Source organism: Perca fluviatilis, chromosome 7, assembly GCF_010015445.1.
Source record: "Perca fluviatilis chromosome 7, GENO_Pfluv_1.0, whole genome shotgun sequence".
NCBI classification, from domain to species: domain Eukaryota; kingdom Metazoa; phylum Chordata; class Actinopteri; order Perciformes; family Percidae; genus Perca; species Perca fluviatilis.
The window spans coordinates 22,312,609-22,330,063 of NC_053118.1; the positions used below are offsets into that span (position 1 = coordinate 22,312,609).

Consider the following 17,455-nt stretch of genomic DNA (forward strand, 5'->3'; position numbering starts at 1 on the left):
AAATGTAGGTGATGCCTCACTCAGTGCATGTCCTGTATTTGTTGCTATCTGAAATGCGACAGGAAACTACCTGCATGTGTCAGATTGCAAAGGAAGTGAAGACTGTGAAATACTTAGAAATCGCCTTCACGAACTTAAAAGGGACATAGGATGTTGTTATTATTTTATCACTTCTTTGTTCAGATCAAAAGATCCCAGGATTCCCTCGGATGTTGTGAAGGGCAGAAAGAGGAGAATAAATCCCTGGAGTGAGCTGCAGCCCTCCCCCATCTTGTTACCGTGTTCCTTTGATAGCGTCCTCCACTGTAGGTCATTATGGAGGACAACACAGCGCGAGATATACAATACAACACCACTAGATAGCACTGTTGTTAGCTCAAGCTGATTAAAATCACTGCAGTAACCTCCCAAAACACACGCGCGCGCGCACACACACACACACACACACACACACACACACACACACACACAACAACACAGAAGAAGGCCTTATAACTGATACACCAAGAGGCAGCAGGGTTTAGTACTAGTAGACATAAAATGCTTTTATTATTATGGTTATAGAGGCAAAAAAAGTCTGAGCTGACATTCTATGGCATTGATTTATAACTGTTTTTGATGTTTTGTTTTTTTCAGATGCACATTATCAGAGGCAACAAGCAAAGGTTACATGTCATGCAAACTAGATAAATAACTCTTTATGTGGACCTTTGCTATAAAGTTAATCATCCACTGGCAATAATGTAGTGCTCTTAGTTAAAAAGGAAAGAGGAAAAATATACATACAGTATGTAAACAGTCAAAGAAATTGCACTTTCTTGGCTTGTTATTAAAAGCCACACTACTGAGAGAGAGCAGAAATTTAACACTGGAAAAGTAATTCACTGTCACTGATTGTCTGACCAATAAAAAAAAAAGTTTGTAATTATGTAATTCTACAAAGAACTCAAACAATCATAGTCAATTTTAAGAACAAATGACTGATATATTGGTCAGCTTTATAATCTGTTTAAAACATGTTAGTAAAATGAAAGATTTGATTATTAAGTTGTATGTATTATCCTAATAGTATTGTAATGTATAATACTCATTTTACACGCTACTGCTGATAAGAGGAAAACAGGTCTCTCTCTACGTACATTCACATGAAACTAAACGCCTATGGTTACTTCCACTAAGTGGATTAACCCAATGCTCCTAAAATGAGAACAATCTACTATGCAACTGTACAGAAAAATTACCTCCAATCCTCAAATATTCACAACTAAAAAAAAAAACTAACAAAGGAAGTCCATATATAGTCCTTATTAGAGGAGATATTGCTTTTAAAGACTGCATGAGTTCGCTTAGGTACGTACACAAGACAACATGGCACTTCTACAGAGCATTTGGGGCAAATCAATTTTAGATTTCTCTCCCCAGGACATTCTGATTGTCAATGCTCTGAAGCAAAAACATTCTCAAAGGCAGTCTGAAGTAAACAAAACACCTTTAACCCCTCTCTTTCCCTTCCCCAGGAAGCAATACTGAAAATAGTCAATAATAAACATTCCTATCATGAATATATTTTGCCCATCTTGTTTGCAGACATTGCCCAAGCTGTCTTTTTTTCCAAAAATAACTTCTTTCTTAAACCTCATTAGAAATTCTCTTGCAGCGATGCCAAAATTCCTATCACCAAGCCCACCCCCCCCCCTCCCCTGCCTATTCACTGGTACATAGCAGGCACTGTCTTGGTAAAGTGAAGAAAAACCCAACCACTGTCTCAACAGCTTTCAACTGGTTCACTTCTCCTTGTGTCATTTCCCAAAGGTGCAATGTGACTTTGAAGCTTAACGAGTAAATTAGGGTTCAATTTTGACCTACTTAGGGCCCAGGATACATTTTTGTTCCCCCGGGCAGCTCCTGAGCTCCTCGTCTCTTGGAAACTTCAGAGCCGAAATGTTGAGTACCATACTGTATATGTCCACTTTCAGTCTCCCAACAATGTCTGTCTTTCCTAGTTTGCTTAAGGTGCCGAAGTAAGAGCAATCAAGGTGTATGTGTGTGTGTTTATAGTGTGTCCACTCAGCATACATACATACAGTCTTTAGTGTGCTTGATCATCCAGCACTAGTGCAAATTCATATCAGCTGGTCTGTTTCTTTATTTCTTTCATCCGGGACAGTCTATATCAGTTCCTCTCATCCCTCGCCGCTTGGACAAAATGTGTTGCCATGGTTTCATCCTTGGTGTGATGCCCTTCAGAGCGCTAGGTTCACAACACTCATCTGTCAGTGTGTGAGATGGCTTTCTTGCATTTTTCAGCCTCTATAATTTTCCATCTCTCTTCTCCTTTTTTCTCGCTTGTTCTCCGTAGCACTACTACTGTTAATAGCAGTATTGTGACATCAGTTCCTGTCCATCTGTCCAGTGGTGGGCCTGGTCCCTTTCTCAGAGTGGTCCCACCTACGTAAAGGCAAGATACTATCAACAAGACAATGCATATACCTCTCAGAGTCCCTCCTGTTTCTATATGTGATGCTCTATTTACCTCTCTCTTAGCTTATGACTGCTGCAGGGTCAAAAGTAAATCATTCAGCCGTTTCCTCCTCTGTTCTCTGCTGCAGACCTCTTCTTCTCCTCGTTTTTCTTCCCCTCCCTCTTCCTCTTCTCTGTTCTTGGTTTTGGTAGGCTGTGGTGAACAAGTATGCACAACTAATTGCAAAAGCAGATGTTTTTTTTTTTTATCCATATGAAAATTTGCATTCTTAAAAGATTTTTTTTTGTAAGTGGGTAGTGCTTCACTCACACAGAGGCTGGCAGTGAGCGAGCTAGAAGTATCCTGACTCTGATGGTGGGGGTCACTGCTCATAACCGTCACCTCCACCCCCACTTGCTGATCTGAGGGTCAGAGGTCAAACAGTATTCTGTATGTAAGTGAAGGCGTGGCAGGAGAGAATGACATCATTTATTTTACAGATATATCTGTAATTGTGCTTATTTCCCCTTGATTCCTGTCTGCAATCAGTCAGGGAGTATTTGATGGAAACGGTGTGGTTTTACTGCTAATGGGGAAAGTTGATGTCTGCTGGGTTCTTGGACACCAGCGGTGGATGACAGAAACGGGGGAACATTTCTGCAGGCTGAAATTCTGTGGTTGGAAAACCACTTTGTGCTGCTGAGTATGATATGGAGAGACGAGCCAAATATGAGGACGACAGGCTGTAAGCAGAGCACACACACGCACACATAAAGCACACATAAAGTTCACATAAAGTAAAAGAACACAGGACACCAGAAGAAATCTATACAGATGTTGAAATGAAAATGTATAGAGTTCAACCACATACACGTATGCATACACAAACACCTACAGAAACAAAAACTAACACACACACTTGCTTCATGGACCTGACTTGATGTGGCTGTCGTCCCCACTGGCTCCATCACAGGACAGACGTTGTGAGTCGCTGTCCTCTCCCTCTGCGTCTCTCTCTCTCTCCTTCTCTATCCTCAGTCGGATCTGTCTGTCTCTCACGAGCTCCCAGTTCCTCACGAGGAACACGTGGTGTTTCACCACAAAGCTCCTGGCGCGGCAAACAGGGAGAAACATTAGCTCCCTGACATAGATCAGTAACAACGCATCAAGTAGTTTACCTAGACATGTGAATTGCTGATTTCTTTCCATACCTCTCGCTGCTGGTTAAAGGCTCCATGATGAGGTGAGGAAACAAGCTGGTAATGTCACTAGAGCTCTCCTCCTGTGAAAAAAAAAAAAAAAAAGGAGGGACGTATGTAAGTTTTTACACTTATTAAAGCTGCATTCTTCACAGGAATGAAACAACCTGAAGCCACATGAACTCACCGCTGTTTGTTGAGAGGATACAGTCTTCTCCTTCAGCCGGCCTGAGTGACACAGAAAGAAACAGATTAAGACTCTGTATGACAGCATTAATCTGATCCATCAACTAAACCTGAAGATAACACATCCAACACTTCCAACTCACAGTAACGGCGCTTCCTCTTCAGGGGGACAGCAGGCTGCCTTTGAAGCTGTGACAACACAAAATGAGAATTACATGTACATTCATGACACTCCACAAATCTCCTTGTAACAATCTCCAATGATCCTTCAGCTTGACCGTCTAACTCTCTGATTCTGTGTTATGGGGCTCCACTGTACCTGATTGTTCTGCCACAGCCACATAACATCATAAGGTAACTGGAAATTAATCCGCTTCAGCCTAAGGTACTTCCCTGGAGGAAACAAAGGCAGTTTAGGTGAGCTATCACAGCTACGACAAACTACAGCAGTGTTTGCATTTTCTTAAATACTCACCGACATGTATGGGAGCCGGTAAAAGGCTATATCCATTCTCCCCAGGTGTGTATTCCATACTCTCTCTGCACAACTGCTGGGCTTGGGAGGGCGGGCTAGGAAAGAGACACATTAAATACATAAACAAAATAACTAATTTGTTTTTGTTCCAATAGTTTGTTTAGGAATTCAGCCAACTCACTCTGTAGTTTTGTAATCATCAGAGTAAAGACCCGCTCTCAGAAACTTCTTCCTGGGAGGCCCGTCTGCTCTCTCGTCTCTTTGGATGGTTACTGGGTGAGATGGAGCCTGCACAACATCTGATTGGCTAAAACATTCGGAGGGGGTGTCACACTCAGGTTTATCCTCAGCGACACTAAAAGGAAAGCATGAAGAGAGAGAGATAGAATGATAGAGAGGAAAAAGAGAAAGAGAGAAAAGGCACTGGTTTAGCACACAGTGCTGAAAACAGTGGGTTAATATAGCAGTAGTGAGTGGTTGTATTGAATTTTCAAGTCAACCAGCTCCTGTACTATAATACAGTTACGAGTGTTTACCTCTGATGACACAGAGAGTCACCATGTTTTCTCTTCCGTCCTCTCTTTCTCCTGGCCTGCAGCTCCAACTCTGTCACCTGCTGCACCATGTCGCCCCGTCTATCTCTCTCTAGCCCTCTTTCTTCTTTTCTCCCTCCCACTTCTCTCCCATCTCTGTTGTGTCCTGGCAAGAGGTCAGGTGATGACATGGAGGGAGCTGCAGATGAGTGCGTGGGGGAGGATACAGTGGAGGGCAGTGGGTGCTTTCTGGGCCGTCCTGGCCTTCTTTTGTTTTTCCCTGCCATACCGTCTGGCGTTGGCACACTTTTCTGCTGCCCCCGGCTTCTTGAGTCACCTTGTAAACCTGCAGTCATTGAAATGGAAAGAGGGAGGGAGGGGGTGAGGCAGAGGGAGGCAGGAGGGATGTAAGTGTCGGAGAGGAAATGAGACAGATGTGGTTCAGTGATTGAGCCAGCAGGAGGTGTGAGGTGAGGCCAGTCTAGGCTGAGTCATGCGGATGGGACACAGATTATGTGAGTCACAACATTTCCTCTGACCAGTTCACTTCTTGGAAATGCATTAAGAAGTGATTTATGTACACATATTCACAGCAAAAAAAACACAAGAATGAACACTGTGCAGAATGCATGCTTTCTAATATGAACATGCACACGTATGCACTCTTGCAGACAAATTGTTTTTGAACATTCAGTTAATGTGGAATACAATCGCAAAAGGCTTAGCAGACAAAGAAAGAGAAAATAAATGTGTGTGTGCCCATGCTAGTGTGCTCCACTTCAAACCACATGGGTGTTTAGTTAGATGATGAACTGATGTCAAATGTATTCCACTTCTTTCAAAAACAACATTTTCCCCTCACAAGCAGTTTTTGCCCCTATTCTGACCTCTGTGCTATTCCTTCATCAATCACTCCTGAGGTTATCTATCTTTTTGTTACATTTTCCACAGTCCCTGACAAGAGTGACCACTCTTTCCTTATTGGATTTTTCCAAGTCAAATAGGCCCTGCTGGCCAGCAGTAAGAAGTAGGCTTTAAATAGCCAATCTGGTGGTTAACTAATGACTGTCTTCAATGGGTAGTCCCAGGCTGCAACAGTGTGCGGTTTGCTGCAGGCAGGGAAGATTTCAAAGATTTTCTGGAAGATTCCCATCAAGATGCTGCATTCCTGCTCCAACACTTTTTAAAAATTTCAACAGAGTGGTTTCTGAGTGGTTGCATCTGCTGTGTGTGTGTGTGTGTGTGTGTGTGTGTGTGTGTGTGGGGGGGGGGGGGGTCTAAAATTGGCTATAAAAAGAACGGAGTTTGATTTCCTCTCATACACCCTCCAGGCTTTGATGTGTGGCTCAACAACACCTGAGAAAAAGCAATGCTGTCACTATATTGGGCAAACTATTGCTGCCACAATCTCATCTCCACATTGTGCAAATATATAATATATCTGTCATACTGTGCAAGTGAAAATAGCCTCTTGGCATAAAATCTATTTACTCAGCTAGCTGTAATGATTTGGGTGCTGTTGGTTTATTTCAATGAAAAGCACAGTTGATGTTAGATTTTCCATATAACTGTATTTATTCATTTATTTTTCTGCCTATGAAATGAAAAAACAGAATACTACTGTGCATTCACACAACTCAAGAAGCAATGTTAACAATGGAGAAATTTTTTATCATTTTATCAGCACAGACAATTTCCAGCCAGATACATACTAGCATAGCAGTATTTGCACGAACGTATTTGCACAAACTTTAGCACTAATGCTAACATGACCTCATACTGACCCATCAGACAGAAACACAGGCATGCCAGCGCTCTACTTATTCACACATTCAAACCATTCATGCATCCTCACCTGCTTCTCGCCTCTCTGTCCACGCTGGCTCATCTCTCCTCCATGACCTGTCTCCACTTCCTGTATTCCTACCGGCCAATCCGGCCCTCAGACCCCTTTCTCCTGTTGCCATGGTAGCGGATGTGAACAGGTTGGTGTGTGTTGGGGAAGGGGACGTCCTGTACAGGGGTGACTCGTCCTCACCGTCTTCGTCCTCTCCCTCTGATGCGATCAGTCTGCCTGTATGTTGCTCCCCAGTGAAGCCTCTCCAGATGGGAGTTGAATTTCCAAATCCTGTCCCTCCCAGGCCCCCGAATTTTGTCCAGCTCTTGCCCATGCCGCCCCAACTTCCTCCAAATGAAGACAGGTGAGAGGAACCCAGCCCCAGTGAGGTGAGAGATGTGTGTTTGTACCTCTCTGATGAAGATGATGATGATGACGTGGCAGCAGCAGCTGAGGAGAAGGAATCATTTCCGTTCTCACATAACCAAGGCGATTCTTTAGACAGCATACTCCTCATTCCTCTTGCCCCTTTCCTTCCTTTTTCTCCTTGCCCCAAAATGAACCCCGACCTTGACTTTGAACTGGCCAACCTCTCTCTCTCCATTCCATCTTCCTCCTCATCCTCGTGTAACTCCTCCTCTTCATCCATGTCTCGTTCGCAGTGCCTGTGACGGTGTTTATGTTTGTGTTTGTGTTCGCTCCTCCCACAGCCACAGGAGAGGCTGGATGTGAACCCTGAGCTAAGGTGTGGGCCTCCTCCACTGCCTCCTCCTAGATCTCCCTCAACCTCTGCTCCTAAAGCTCCCTCCCTCAGCAACCTGCTCCTCCGCCTGTGGAATCTGGCGGGGTTGAGAAGGAAGTGGGCATGATGGGGCTGATGGGGGGCGTACTGGTGTGGAGAGGGAAGCGGGTAGGAGCTGGGGAGGTGGTGGTAAAGTGTCGTGGCTGGGGAATAGCTGCTGTAAAATCCCATGTTTTCGATGGTCTCCTGAAACTTTGATGGGCAACCACATTGCCTGCGGTCTGGCTTCCTGTTGCAATGCACAGGCTGACAGGAGTAGAAGGGCTGGGGGGAGAAGGAGGGATTAGCAGAGTAAGATGAAGGGTGGGGCGAGTAGAAGCCATTTAGATTGATCCTGAAGATGTTGGAGCGGAGAGAATGGGAGGAGGAGTGATGACGCCTTCCTCCAGCAGCATTCCCACTCCCATCAAAGCCCTGTCCCAGTCCTGTCCTCGCCCAACTTCGGCGTCCTATATGGACCTCGCTGAACTGACCGACCAGATCTTCTAGTTCAGCCAGAAACTCTGGATCCTGCATGTGCAGCTGCTTCTTCTTATGTTTATTTTTCTGTCTCTTCAGTGCATTTTGCCCAAGGCAAGAGTAATAGTCCGAATGAGTGCACTTGTTGTGTCCTGGGCAGGGACATGGACACAAGCAAGTACAGGAGGAGGAATGGTCGTAATCCCTTCGCCTGTGCCTGTGTCTGTCTCTGTGCCGCTCCACAGTAGATGAGTTGGAGATGGGGTTTGTGTGTCTGGGCATGAGAGAGAGGGGTGAAGAGACAGGAGAGGGACGGTCCACAAGAGAAGAGGGGTGCCTTTGACCCCCCAGAATAACTCCTGACCCCTGACCCAACCTGAGCATGCCTCGAACTCCCCTCATCTCCGCTCGCTCAGAAACACTGTTGTTATCCGTTCCAATCCCACTATCACTAGGCAGCGTCTCCTCACTGTGGGACTCACTCCTGGGTGAGGGGGTGGCCTCTTTCAGGTGGCCGGGAGAGCCAGGAGCGTGATGCAGTGGAGGGGTGGGACAGGATAGCTTACATGAAGACTGGTGAAAGGGGAAGTGATGCCTTCCCTGACATGGACAACTCTTCTTCACAAAAGGAGAGAGGGATGAGGAGGAGGGAGGACGTGGGGAGGTGCAGGAGGATGATGGGGAGGGGAGGGAGAAGGGGTGAGAAAAAAGTAGGGAGGATGTTGGTTCTGTGAGGCTGCCTTCACTATAAGGGCTCTGGGCCCCACTGGAGTGGGTAAGGGACGGCGAGGGAAATGGGTGAGAGGGAGGAGGCTGGGGTTGGTTAGACGAGAAGAGAGATGTTTCAGAGGGACTGGTGAACAGGGATGACTGAGTGGCATTCTTAGAGTTGGGATTTAGGTTAGCTGTTTGGGCTTTAGGCTTGCGTCCTCGCCTCTTGCCCATGTAGATGGTCCCTCTCTTGCTCACATTGATCTGAGGGCCCAGCTTACTCCCAAAAGAAGAGGACAGGGCTGAGAGTGTGTGTACTGTTGTAGCCTCTATCGATTTACACATTCTCAGAGAGGTCTCACCATCTGCTGCCTGGCCTCCCCTTCCCTCCTTCCCTACATACCCAGACAGCATTACCTTGTGAAGTCTCCTCTTTTTTCTTTTCTTCATCTCATTAATTAGCCTCCTGATCTTTAGCTGCCTGTTGCCCTTTTCAGGAGGAGTAAAATCTGTACGATTCAGTGCATGTCCACTCTGGTCCTCGGGGAGGGGTCGTTTGGGAGGACGGCCACGCTTCTTGGGGCTGGATTTAGACTGAGTGGCACACTGCAGTTTTGGACTTGGCTCCAGCACAGGGGCTTTCTGAACTCCGTCACAACCTAGAAGAGGCACCTCAGTTGGGATAGCATTTGGTGAAAGTTTAGGGGGAGGTTCATCTAAGCTAGAGCTGTGGGATTTAGGGCGGCCCCTTTTTCTGGCAGGGGTTATGGGGCATCTGGAAACAGGGGGGCTATGGTCTAATGTGGGGTGACTCTGCTTTGGAGATGTAGGTATGATTGCAGAAGAGAGAGTGTAGGAGCTGCTGGTAAAGGAGCTAGAGGGAGATGGGTGTGACTCATCAGCCTGCTGAATAGTGGCCTTGGCAGGAAGGGACGTCTTGGGGTTCTGGGAGAAACTTAGTAGAGGATTATGTTGGAAATCTGAAGGGGCTTCCTGATTTTCCGCCCTCTGAGCCCGGTGCACCAGCTTGGTCCAGCTGGGCCGTCTGGCTTTACGTTTCTTGAGCGGACGGCTGTCCTGCTCTTGGGGGAAAGAAGGGGGAGAAACAGGGGCACGGGCAGAGGGAGTGGGCAAAGAGGGAGGAGCGGAAGAAGAGGGGTGGCTTGGAGGCACAGTTGAATGTCTTGAGACATCTTGTTCTTTTGATTTACTGGTGTCACCTGTTGCTGTTGCTGGCTCAGCTTCTTTAACTGGCTTGGAACTGTCATCCATCTTGTCTATCTCATCTGTTCGGCCTGAATTCACTACTTGACAGGTTTTATTTAGTTTACCACTATCAACTGGTTCACCACTTTTATTATCCTCTGTTCTTTGTCTGTCTGGGCTAACCTTATCCCTCTTTTTCTCAGCCTTTCCTCTTTCAATCTTTAACTCATCCCTCCATGTATCATCACTCACTTGTCTTTCATCCTTTTCTTTACTATGCCTTGATTTCCCATCCTTCCCTTTCTCCTTTTTCTTCTTCTTGCCTTCCTCCTTTCTGCTCTCACTCTTTGCTCTTTCAGCCTCCAATCTATCACGCTTAGATTTTTTGTCTTTCCGTTTCTCTTTCTTTGCTTTCCTCTCTTTGTCTCTCTTTTTCTCTAGTGAGGGCTGTAGAATGGGACCCTGATCTTGGGATTGGGCTGAGGAGAGCTCCACAGTGGGGGAGGATTGTGGTTTAGGGGTGACTGAAAAAGAGGAAGGAGAGTCTGGCCTACTCTTATTAGACAGGCTGAGTTCTTTATGGGAGCTGGTGGAGGCTAGAGGTCTTGTCAAGGAGTCCATGGAGGAAACCGAGGAGGAACTGCTGTGTTTTCCAGTCTTGCTTTTCGATGAGGTGGAAGTGCCAAGGATGTCGGAGGAGCCTTTCCCATTAAACAGTCCTTTTTGTTTTGTTGTCTTAACCAAGCCATTATGTTTCTTGGAGGTCTTCCCTTTATTCCTGGTTTCCGATGGAGATGGGACTTGGATGCATGTGGTGGGAGGAGTAGTTGAAGCTGTCTGATCTGTCGTTGGCGAGCAGGGTTTGTTTCCTGCAGAGACAGGCTGGCCATTGACAGTAGGAAGCTTCTCTTTCTTCACTCTCTCACATGAGCCATTTGAATTCACCTCTGTCTTATCAGCCAGTTTGATAGGAACCTGGGGAGTGCAAACACGGAATCTCTGTCATAGACAATAATGGCTGTGACATCCACTAGTTTGCTGTTGACAATAGCGAACGACAATGAGGAAGAGACAACAACTGAAATGCTTTTGTTTTTGTCCGCCCATTACAAAAGAGAGTGAGGACAAAATGACTCAATCAGGCAGAGAAAAGAGGGCATACTGAAGAGAAGGAGAGAGTGAGGTGATGGAAACAGGAATGGGGTTGACACAGAAAGGAGAAATACAAAGGCAGAGAAACAGAGAGGAAGGGAGTGGGACAGGGACATAGGGGGAGTGAAAGATAAATGAGAGCAGGTAGAGAAAAGAGGGGATGTAAAAATAGAAGAGAGGGACAGATATAGAGAGCCACGCAGAGACACAAAGAGAGAGAGAATGCTGTGCTATTGGTAGCTATAAATTGCCACTAATACAGATGAGAAAGCTTGACATTTTATACTTGTCCTGTAATTTTGGTAGCTGCAGCTTGAGTGGCGTTTGTGCAGCTAAAGCAATAAGCTTCCCCTTGGGTGATTGTCGTAGGGACTGATGGACCAATGTCTGTAATAGCTCCAAGTGGTTGCCGTGCTGTTGTCCTATTTATAGGGCTGTTTATTTAAATGGGCTGCTTAGGTTTCAGTATTGAGACAATGGCTCAGAGCTACAACACGTGTGTGCACCTTCAGTGACTTTAGCACTTTTTTTCATTTAAGCTAATTTAAAATAATAGCAGGTTTAATATTGGCAGCTGACATGTTTATCTGTGTGTGTGTGTGTGTGTGTGTGTGTGTGTGTGTGTGTGTGTGTGTGTGTGTGTGTGTGTGTGTGTGTGTGTGTGTGTGTGTTTGGGTGTGTGTGTGTGTGTGTGTGTGTGTGTCCCCTAATCCTTAACTTACCTGTTTGGCAGACTTGGTCCCTTGGCTGGTTATGGTAGGGACTGAGGCTGTGGTGGAAGCTGTGGTAAATGTTGATGATAACGACAGTGGCTGCGATGACGAAGATGATGATGCAGATGATGATGATGATAATGATGCAAGTGGTGGTGAAGCGGCAGATGCAGTTTGTTTGGATGTGGTCTGGCAAGAATCCAAGCCTGAGTGTTGATCTCTGGTTGCCTCTTCTGGAGTAGAGCTGGTTTTGTTCTGCTGTCCTCTTTCTCCATCCCCCCTCAGCATTCCCCCCCTGGCTTGTCTCTGATAGGTCCTGATGGTGGGCTTGCAGACATAGCTCTCCAAGATCTTTGGCGGTTTCTTGGTGCGTTTGGCCTGGAGTCCAATCCGGAGTCGTACATTACCCTCAGGGCAGCCGGTCTCTCTGCCAGAGATCTGAAGTTGTTGCTGCCCGGCGCTTCCACAGCGCCCCTCGATGAGCAACTCCAGTACTGCCCCCTTGTCTCCTTCTCTCTTTTTCCCTGCTCCTCTTTTCTCCTCATCCTTTTCCCCTACATCTCCATTCTCCCCCTCGCCCCTCCTCTTTTTCTCTGCCACTTCAGAGTCTTCAGATGCAGAGGTGGGGTCCAGAGTGGAGTTTGTGGTCGGAGGGGTTCCCCCTTTCACTCTCTGGTCCATCAGAGAAGTCAGGGGGGAGAAGCAGGATGCTGTGGGGTTTCCAGTATAACACTTTTAAATGACCCTGGTTAGAGCAAAGAGCAGAATGCAGGTGTAGGTCAGGAGATTTCCAAAAGAATATCCTGTAATAGTCCAAGTACAGTTGGGCTCCTTTATCCAGCGATGAAAGGTCTCTCTGTTGTCCTTTAGGCTTGAACTGAGATGGAGTAAGTTTGAGGCAGAGACAGACAGAAAGATAGAGAGGCCAGTGATTAGTCATTTCAGTGAGCTCAGATGCTGAGTAGCAGCAGTGCAGGAATTGAGGGGAAAGTCCCCTTCCTGCAGGCAGCTGTAGAGAGGTGCTAAAGTCTATGTCCACAGAGATGATCTCATCATACAGAAAACCCAGGGGGCCAATCAGCGCAACCGATTCCCAGAATGTCGGCACTAACTGGAAGAAAAACCTACTCACATTCTTCAAAAAAAAGGCCTCAGCTGGTTTTCTCTAACAATCTGTAAATAACGGCAGCTCTGAAAGACAGCAAACGCTCCCTAAACCTCAACACTTTTACTTATGTTCTAATCCTCGCGTTGCCTCCACTCCACAAATCAATATATCAATCAATCAGCTGCTAACAAATTCAAACACTTGATCCAGTTTTCTCCCCTCCTCTCCCCACTGTGTTTGCGCCTTCTGTTCTCAGCTACTCCCACAAGCACTTCTCCTCCCACCCTTCCCTCTGCTGTACTTTCTTTTCTCTCCGAAACTCCCCTTTTTCATGTTTGGCAGAAAGCTTTTGCATGCATTTTTTTTTATTCTTTTTTTTTTTTTTTTTTTTTTTTTTTTTTTTTTTTTTTTTTTTTTTTCTCTCTCTCTCTCTCTCTCTCTGTAGACCACACAGTAAAATGGTCAACTCATACACTGTATCCATGTTAATCAGAACCACATTTCCTCCTCCACTTCGTTCTTTTCCTCTTCTCTAACTTAAATCCCTCCATTCACGGCCCGACCATTCCCCTCCTCCCCTTTCAGTAGTGGTAACACAAATCCGTAGGAAAGGGTAAAACTTATTTTTGGAAAGGAGTGCAAATTCCTCCTCCTCCTCCCATTGCTTCCTCTAAGTCAAGTAAGCTTTTCATTGACCCCATTGTAAATTGACTTTTAATGTGACATTACAGCAAGTAACACACCCTAAAATAACATTCTCCTCACCAGAAAAAAACTTTCACTCTCGCTCGTACTGCGTTCAGCCCAGTTTTTAACATATCGAAAGGAAGCAGCATCTTCTGTCATGCTTTCTTCATTATACTCTCTCTCTCATTAAGGGAGATGCTCATCCATTTTCTAATAAAACACACCCTGCCGAGCATTCTTGCAGCCCTCTCCTGAATACCTCTTATGAAATAGCTCATCTGTCTCTTAACGCACTGAACTGCCCTCTTAAACTCACAAGAGCATCTCAGATAATGTTTTCATTTAAGAGCTCAGGGGGCTATCTCTCCTGCCTCTTGGTCCCTCCACACCCAAACCCTTGCCTTGAATCATACCGAGCTCAAATCAACATCTGTTCCAGTAACTGCTGTTATGTAACAGTTTTGGAAAGCATTTCCGAGGCCAATCCTCCTTACAATCAAATAAAATGAGCATAGAGATGGCCAGTGGTCCACTTAAATAACTGCAGCTGCTTTTATCATGACCTCCACTCCAGAGGCTTGACCAGCATGAAGAAGAGGATACAGACATGAGGAGAAGCTCCAGTCATATGGGTTACAATATTGTTGTGCAAAAGAGACTATAAGAAGAGAATAAAAGTGTCAGGTTTTCAAACTTTAAAGGGCAAGCCCATTCACCATCAGTCAGAGTGCATACTAATAGCTTTTTATACTCTCAGAGCTATACCTCTTAAACATAACTCAAAATTATTTCAACATTAGACCAGAAGCTATTTCCAGTGACAGGATGATGGGTGGACTTGACACTGCAGTCAGTGTGGGTTCCTCAGCAGTGCTGGGGCGACAATTAAATCATGATAATGGCCCACCATATTTCCAGCCATTATCACCATCCCATGACGGTGTTATTATCAATAACTACAACACCATTATCCTCTGCCTGACAACAGCACCGAGCACAGGAGCTGCTGGAAATTAGGGTTGCTGTGATGGCATCGTACTGAACCATGAAGCCTCACTCCACTTTATATATGCAGGGAAGTTTCTCACGTGAGTCTCTCTCTCTCTCTCTCTCTCTCTCTCTCTCTCTCTCTCTCTCTCTCTCTCACACACACACACACACACACACACACACACACACACACTTTCTCCTAGTTATTACAAGTGTGTTGTCGTACATTGTGTACCAAGGTTGCAGCTGCGTAGGTTGACTGATGTTGCTACTGTAGATACAGTATGGGCAGTGGGGGTGTTATTACCGCACTGGAGCAACCTGGTTTACTGTGGACGTCAACAGGGGCTTCCTTCTCCATAATGACTTTGCGCACCTCTGAAAACCACTAACCGCCTGATGCTGTCGCACTTACAAATCATACACACATGCACGTGTTGTTGTTGTCGTCACTCCATAATGAAATATCGTACACATTTAAGCGTCTTAAAACATACGCAAATAAAAACTCAACATGGGAGTGGGGTTACGTAGCGTCAAAATGTACTTGCTAGTGGTGTTTGTGATGTGGCTTTAGTCCTCGAGCCACCTTTTTTTCTCTCCTATCTGTCCTCTGCCAGCCCTTCTGCTGGTGTCAGCAACATGGAAATAAGAAATATCGCATGCACGAAGAACACAGGAGAGAAAAATACTCGGCAACAAGGGATAAAATTAGCGCAACGCGGATGCACAAGATTCTCAGTAACCTGACAGTGCTGTGGGCTCGCTGATGATGACAGGCCTGCACACATTAATACAGACTGCCATGAAAATCTGTAATAAGGCTACGTAGGCTACTTACCCGAGAGCGCGTCCCGGAGCCAACTGCGTTTAGGCAGGAGGTTAAGGTGTTGCTGTCCTGCTCTCCCCTTCGCACCAACAGCAATCGGGAGCTTTTTGGTGCATTAGATGTTGCTGTGATTACATAGCTAAGGCCAGCGGAGGTTAAAACATCACCTAAAACCGAGTTTCAGTCTCATCGGAGCGCGGAGCCTACTGTGCAACAACATTGGCGCGGGTGTTTTCATAATCATACAGTCGACAGATCTTCGTCGGCGCGTCTCCGCAGCTAGGTGGCGGACTGGTTACACTGGATCTTATTTTGCCCACTTCTCTCGGAGAAAGTTACATCGCTCCCAGCCAGTAATAATGTCTCAGATTGTGCTCATACAAGCTGTTAACGTGTTACGGGCTGCAGCAGCGTGTGCGCGGGGTTACAGGCTGTGACAGTGCAGATGGGTTGGTGGATGTGCGGGAATGCAATTGCGTGGCCATTTTCATGGCCAGGCGAGGAGATAAAACGGCGAACACAGCACAGGATCTCATTGCGGTTCATAATAGGCGATTGGGGAGGGCTATTGAGACGCTTAATAAAATGGCGACGACTTGTCTAAGTAGCCTGCTGGTAGGATTTTGGGGAGCAGCTCAAAAGTTGTGCCGCTGTAATGTAGGCTAATATGGGATTCAGTTCACTCTAGTGGGAGAGGAAAGAAGGGCAGGCTGCGTTGAGCACTTACTAAAAAGTTAATGTGAGAGCTGTTTATCATGCATCAGTTATTGATCCAAAACTACAAGCAATGTTTTCCCAGTTCATGCAGTGGGAATAACAAAATATATATAGCATACAACAAAACCTATTTTTTTTTTTAAATATAGGCTATGTTAAATAATGTTTTAGTACAAACTCACATTAGTGATAAAAACGATTATAAAAATAATAAAGAAATTACATTATTATTGTTTATTATTTGTTGTTAGAGTGGTATAGCAGCCTAATAGCAGTAGTAGTAAGTAACACCATCATTAGCCTATATTGTCTAAAAAACTCAAATATGAGCTTTTGAACTGGCCCTCTGTTCCTCCTGCTCAATGTACATTGTGTACTCTAACCTCCAAATACCTATTGCTGGTAAATGCACATGACAGAATAGGCTACTCATGAATTTCACATGTAGGCTACCCAGTAAACAACCAGTAGTCTACCACTTTCCAGGGGTTTCTAATAGTTTTTGGTAATTAAACCATATACAGTAATGACAATTTCCATCCATCCATCCATCCATCTTCGTCCGCTTATCCGGTGTCGGGTCGCGGGGGGAGCAGCTCCAGCAGGGGACCCCAAACTTCCCTTTCCATATACAGTAATGACAATTTCACCTACGAATAAAGTTTTTAAAACTAGATTTAGGGTCTCTTTACAAGACAGAGCCTCGGGATGAGGTAATGATGCATGACTTGTCATAAGGGTGCTGCAGTGGTGCCTATTCCAAAATTTGGAGAACAAATTAATAATTAAATTACTACAAATGATACATATTGAACCTGGGGCCAGGGCGACAAGGGCTGTTGCCCACTTGGTATCCCGTCTTTGCCTAGACACATGGCCCCATCAACTCTTTAGGGGGCCCCAGGGAAAATGTTTTGGGCCCCTATGGCTCACCCCAAACCCTCACCTCCCATTTATTATGCTTTGTGCTTTGTGTGCATACACACCCTGTCAACTATGAGTTCCCATCAAGTACAGTGTACACAGAGACCCTTGTTCTCCAGCATTGGAGGTACTGGTACTGGACCAAGGTTTTCGTTGTGTAAATCAGTTTGAGGTATTTTGATTAAACAACATAAACCATGGGAGCACAGTATACTGCCACTTTTGTGACACAATGCTAAAAAAACATTATACCTTAAAGGTCCCATAACATGGTGCTCTTTGGATGCTTTTATATAGGCCTTAGTGGTCCCCTAATACTGTATCTGAAGTCTCTTTCCCAAAATTCAGCCTTGGTGCAGAATTACAGCCACTAGAGCCAGTCCCACAATGAGCTTTCCTTATATATGTGCCATTTCTGTGTCTGTAGCTATTGAGGAGGAGAGAGGGGGGACAAGGTGGAGGTTGG

General features: G+C 45.5%; 1 protein-coding gene across 7 annotated transcripts; it reads right to left on the minus strand.

Moving 5' to 3' along the window:
- Positions 1–519: 519 nt before the first annotated feature.
- LOC120562072 (histone-lysine N-methyltransferase ASH1L-like) lies at positions 520–15,917 on the minus strand. 7 transcript variants are annotated; one of them, XM_039805521.1, is made up of 14 exons: positions 15,361–15,915; positions 11,744–12,611; positions 6,710–10,844; positions 4,858–5,200; positions 4,503–4,676; positions 4,322–4,416; positions 4,166–4,239; positions 3,990–4,035; positions 3,848–3,888; positions 3,673–3,743; positions 3,394–3,569; positions 2,792–2,883; positions 2,534–2,674; positions 520–2,448 (listed from the first exon to the last, which is right to left on the minus strand). In XM_039805521.1, exons 2-13 carry the CDS (start codon positions 12,413–12,415, stop codon positions 2,546–2,548), a joined length of 6,048 nt encoding a protein of 2,015 aa, XP_039661455.1. In that variant the 5' UTR covers positions 12,416–12,611; positions 15,361–15,915; the 3' UTR covers positions 520–2,448; positions 2,534–2,545. The 7 variants fall into 7 exon arrangements, 5 of the variants coding, with proteins under 5 accessions (XP_039661455.1, XP_039661457.1, XP_039661459.1 ...); XM_039805523.1 differs by having other exon boundaries at positions 520–2,466; XR_005639684.1 differs by lacking the exon at positions 520–2,448 and having other exon boundaries at positions 2,634–2,674; positions 2,792–3,204; positions 15,361–15,916.
- Positions 15,918–17,455: the final 1,538 nt, after the last annotated feature.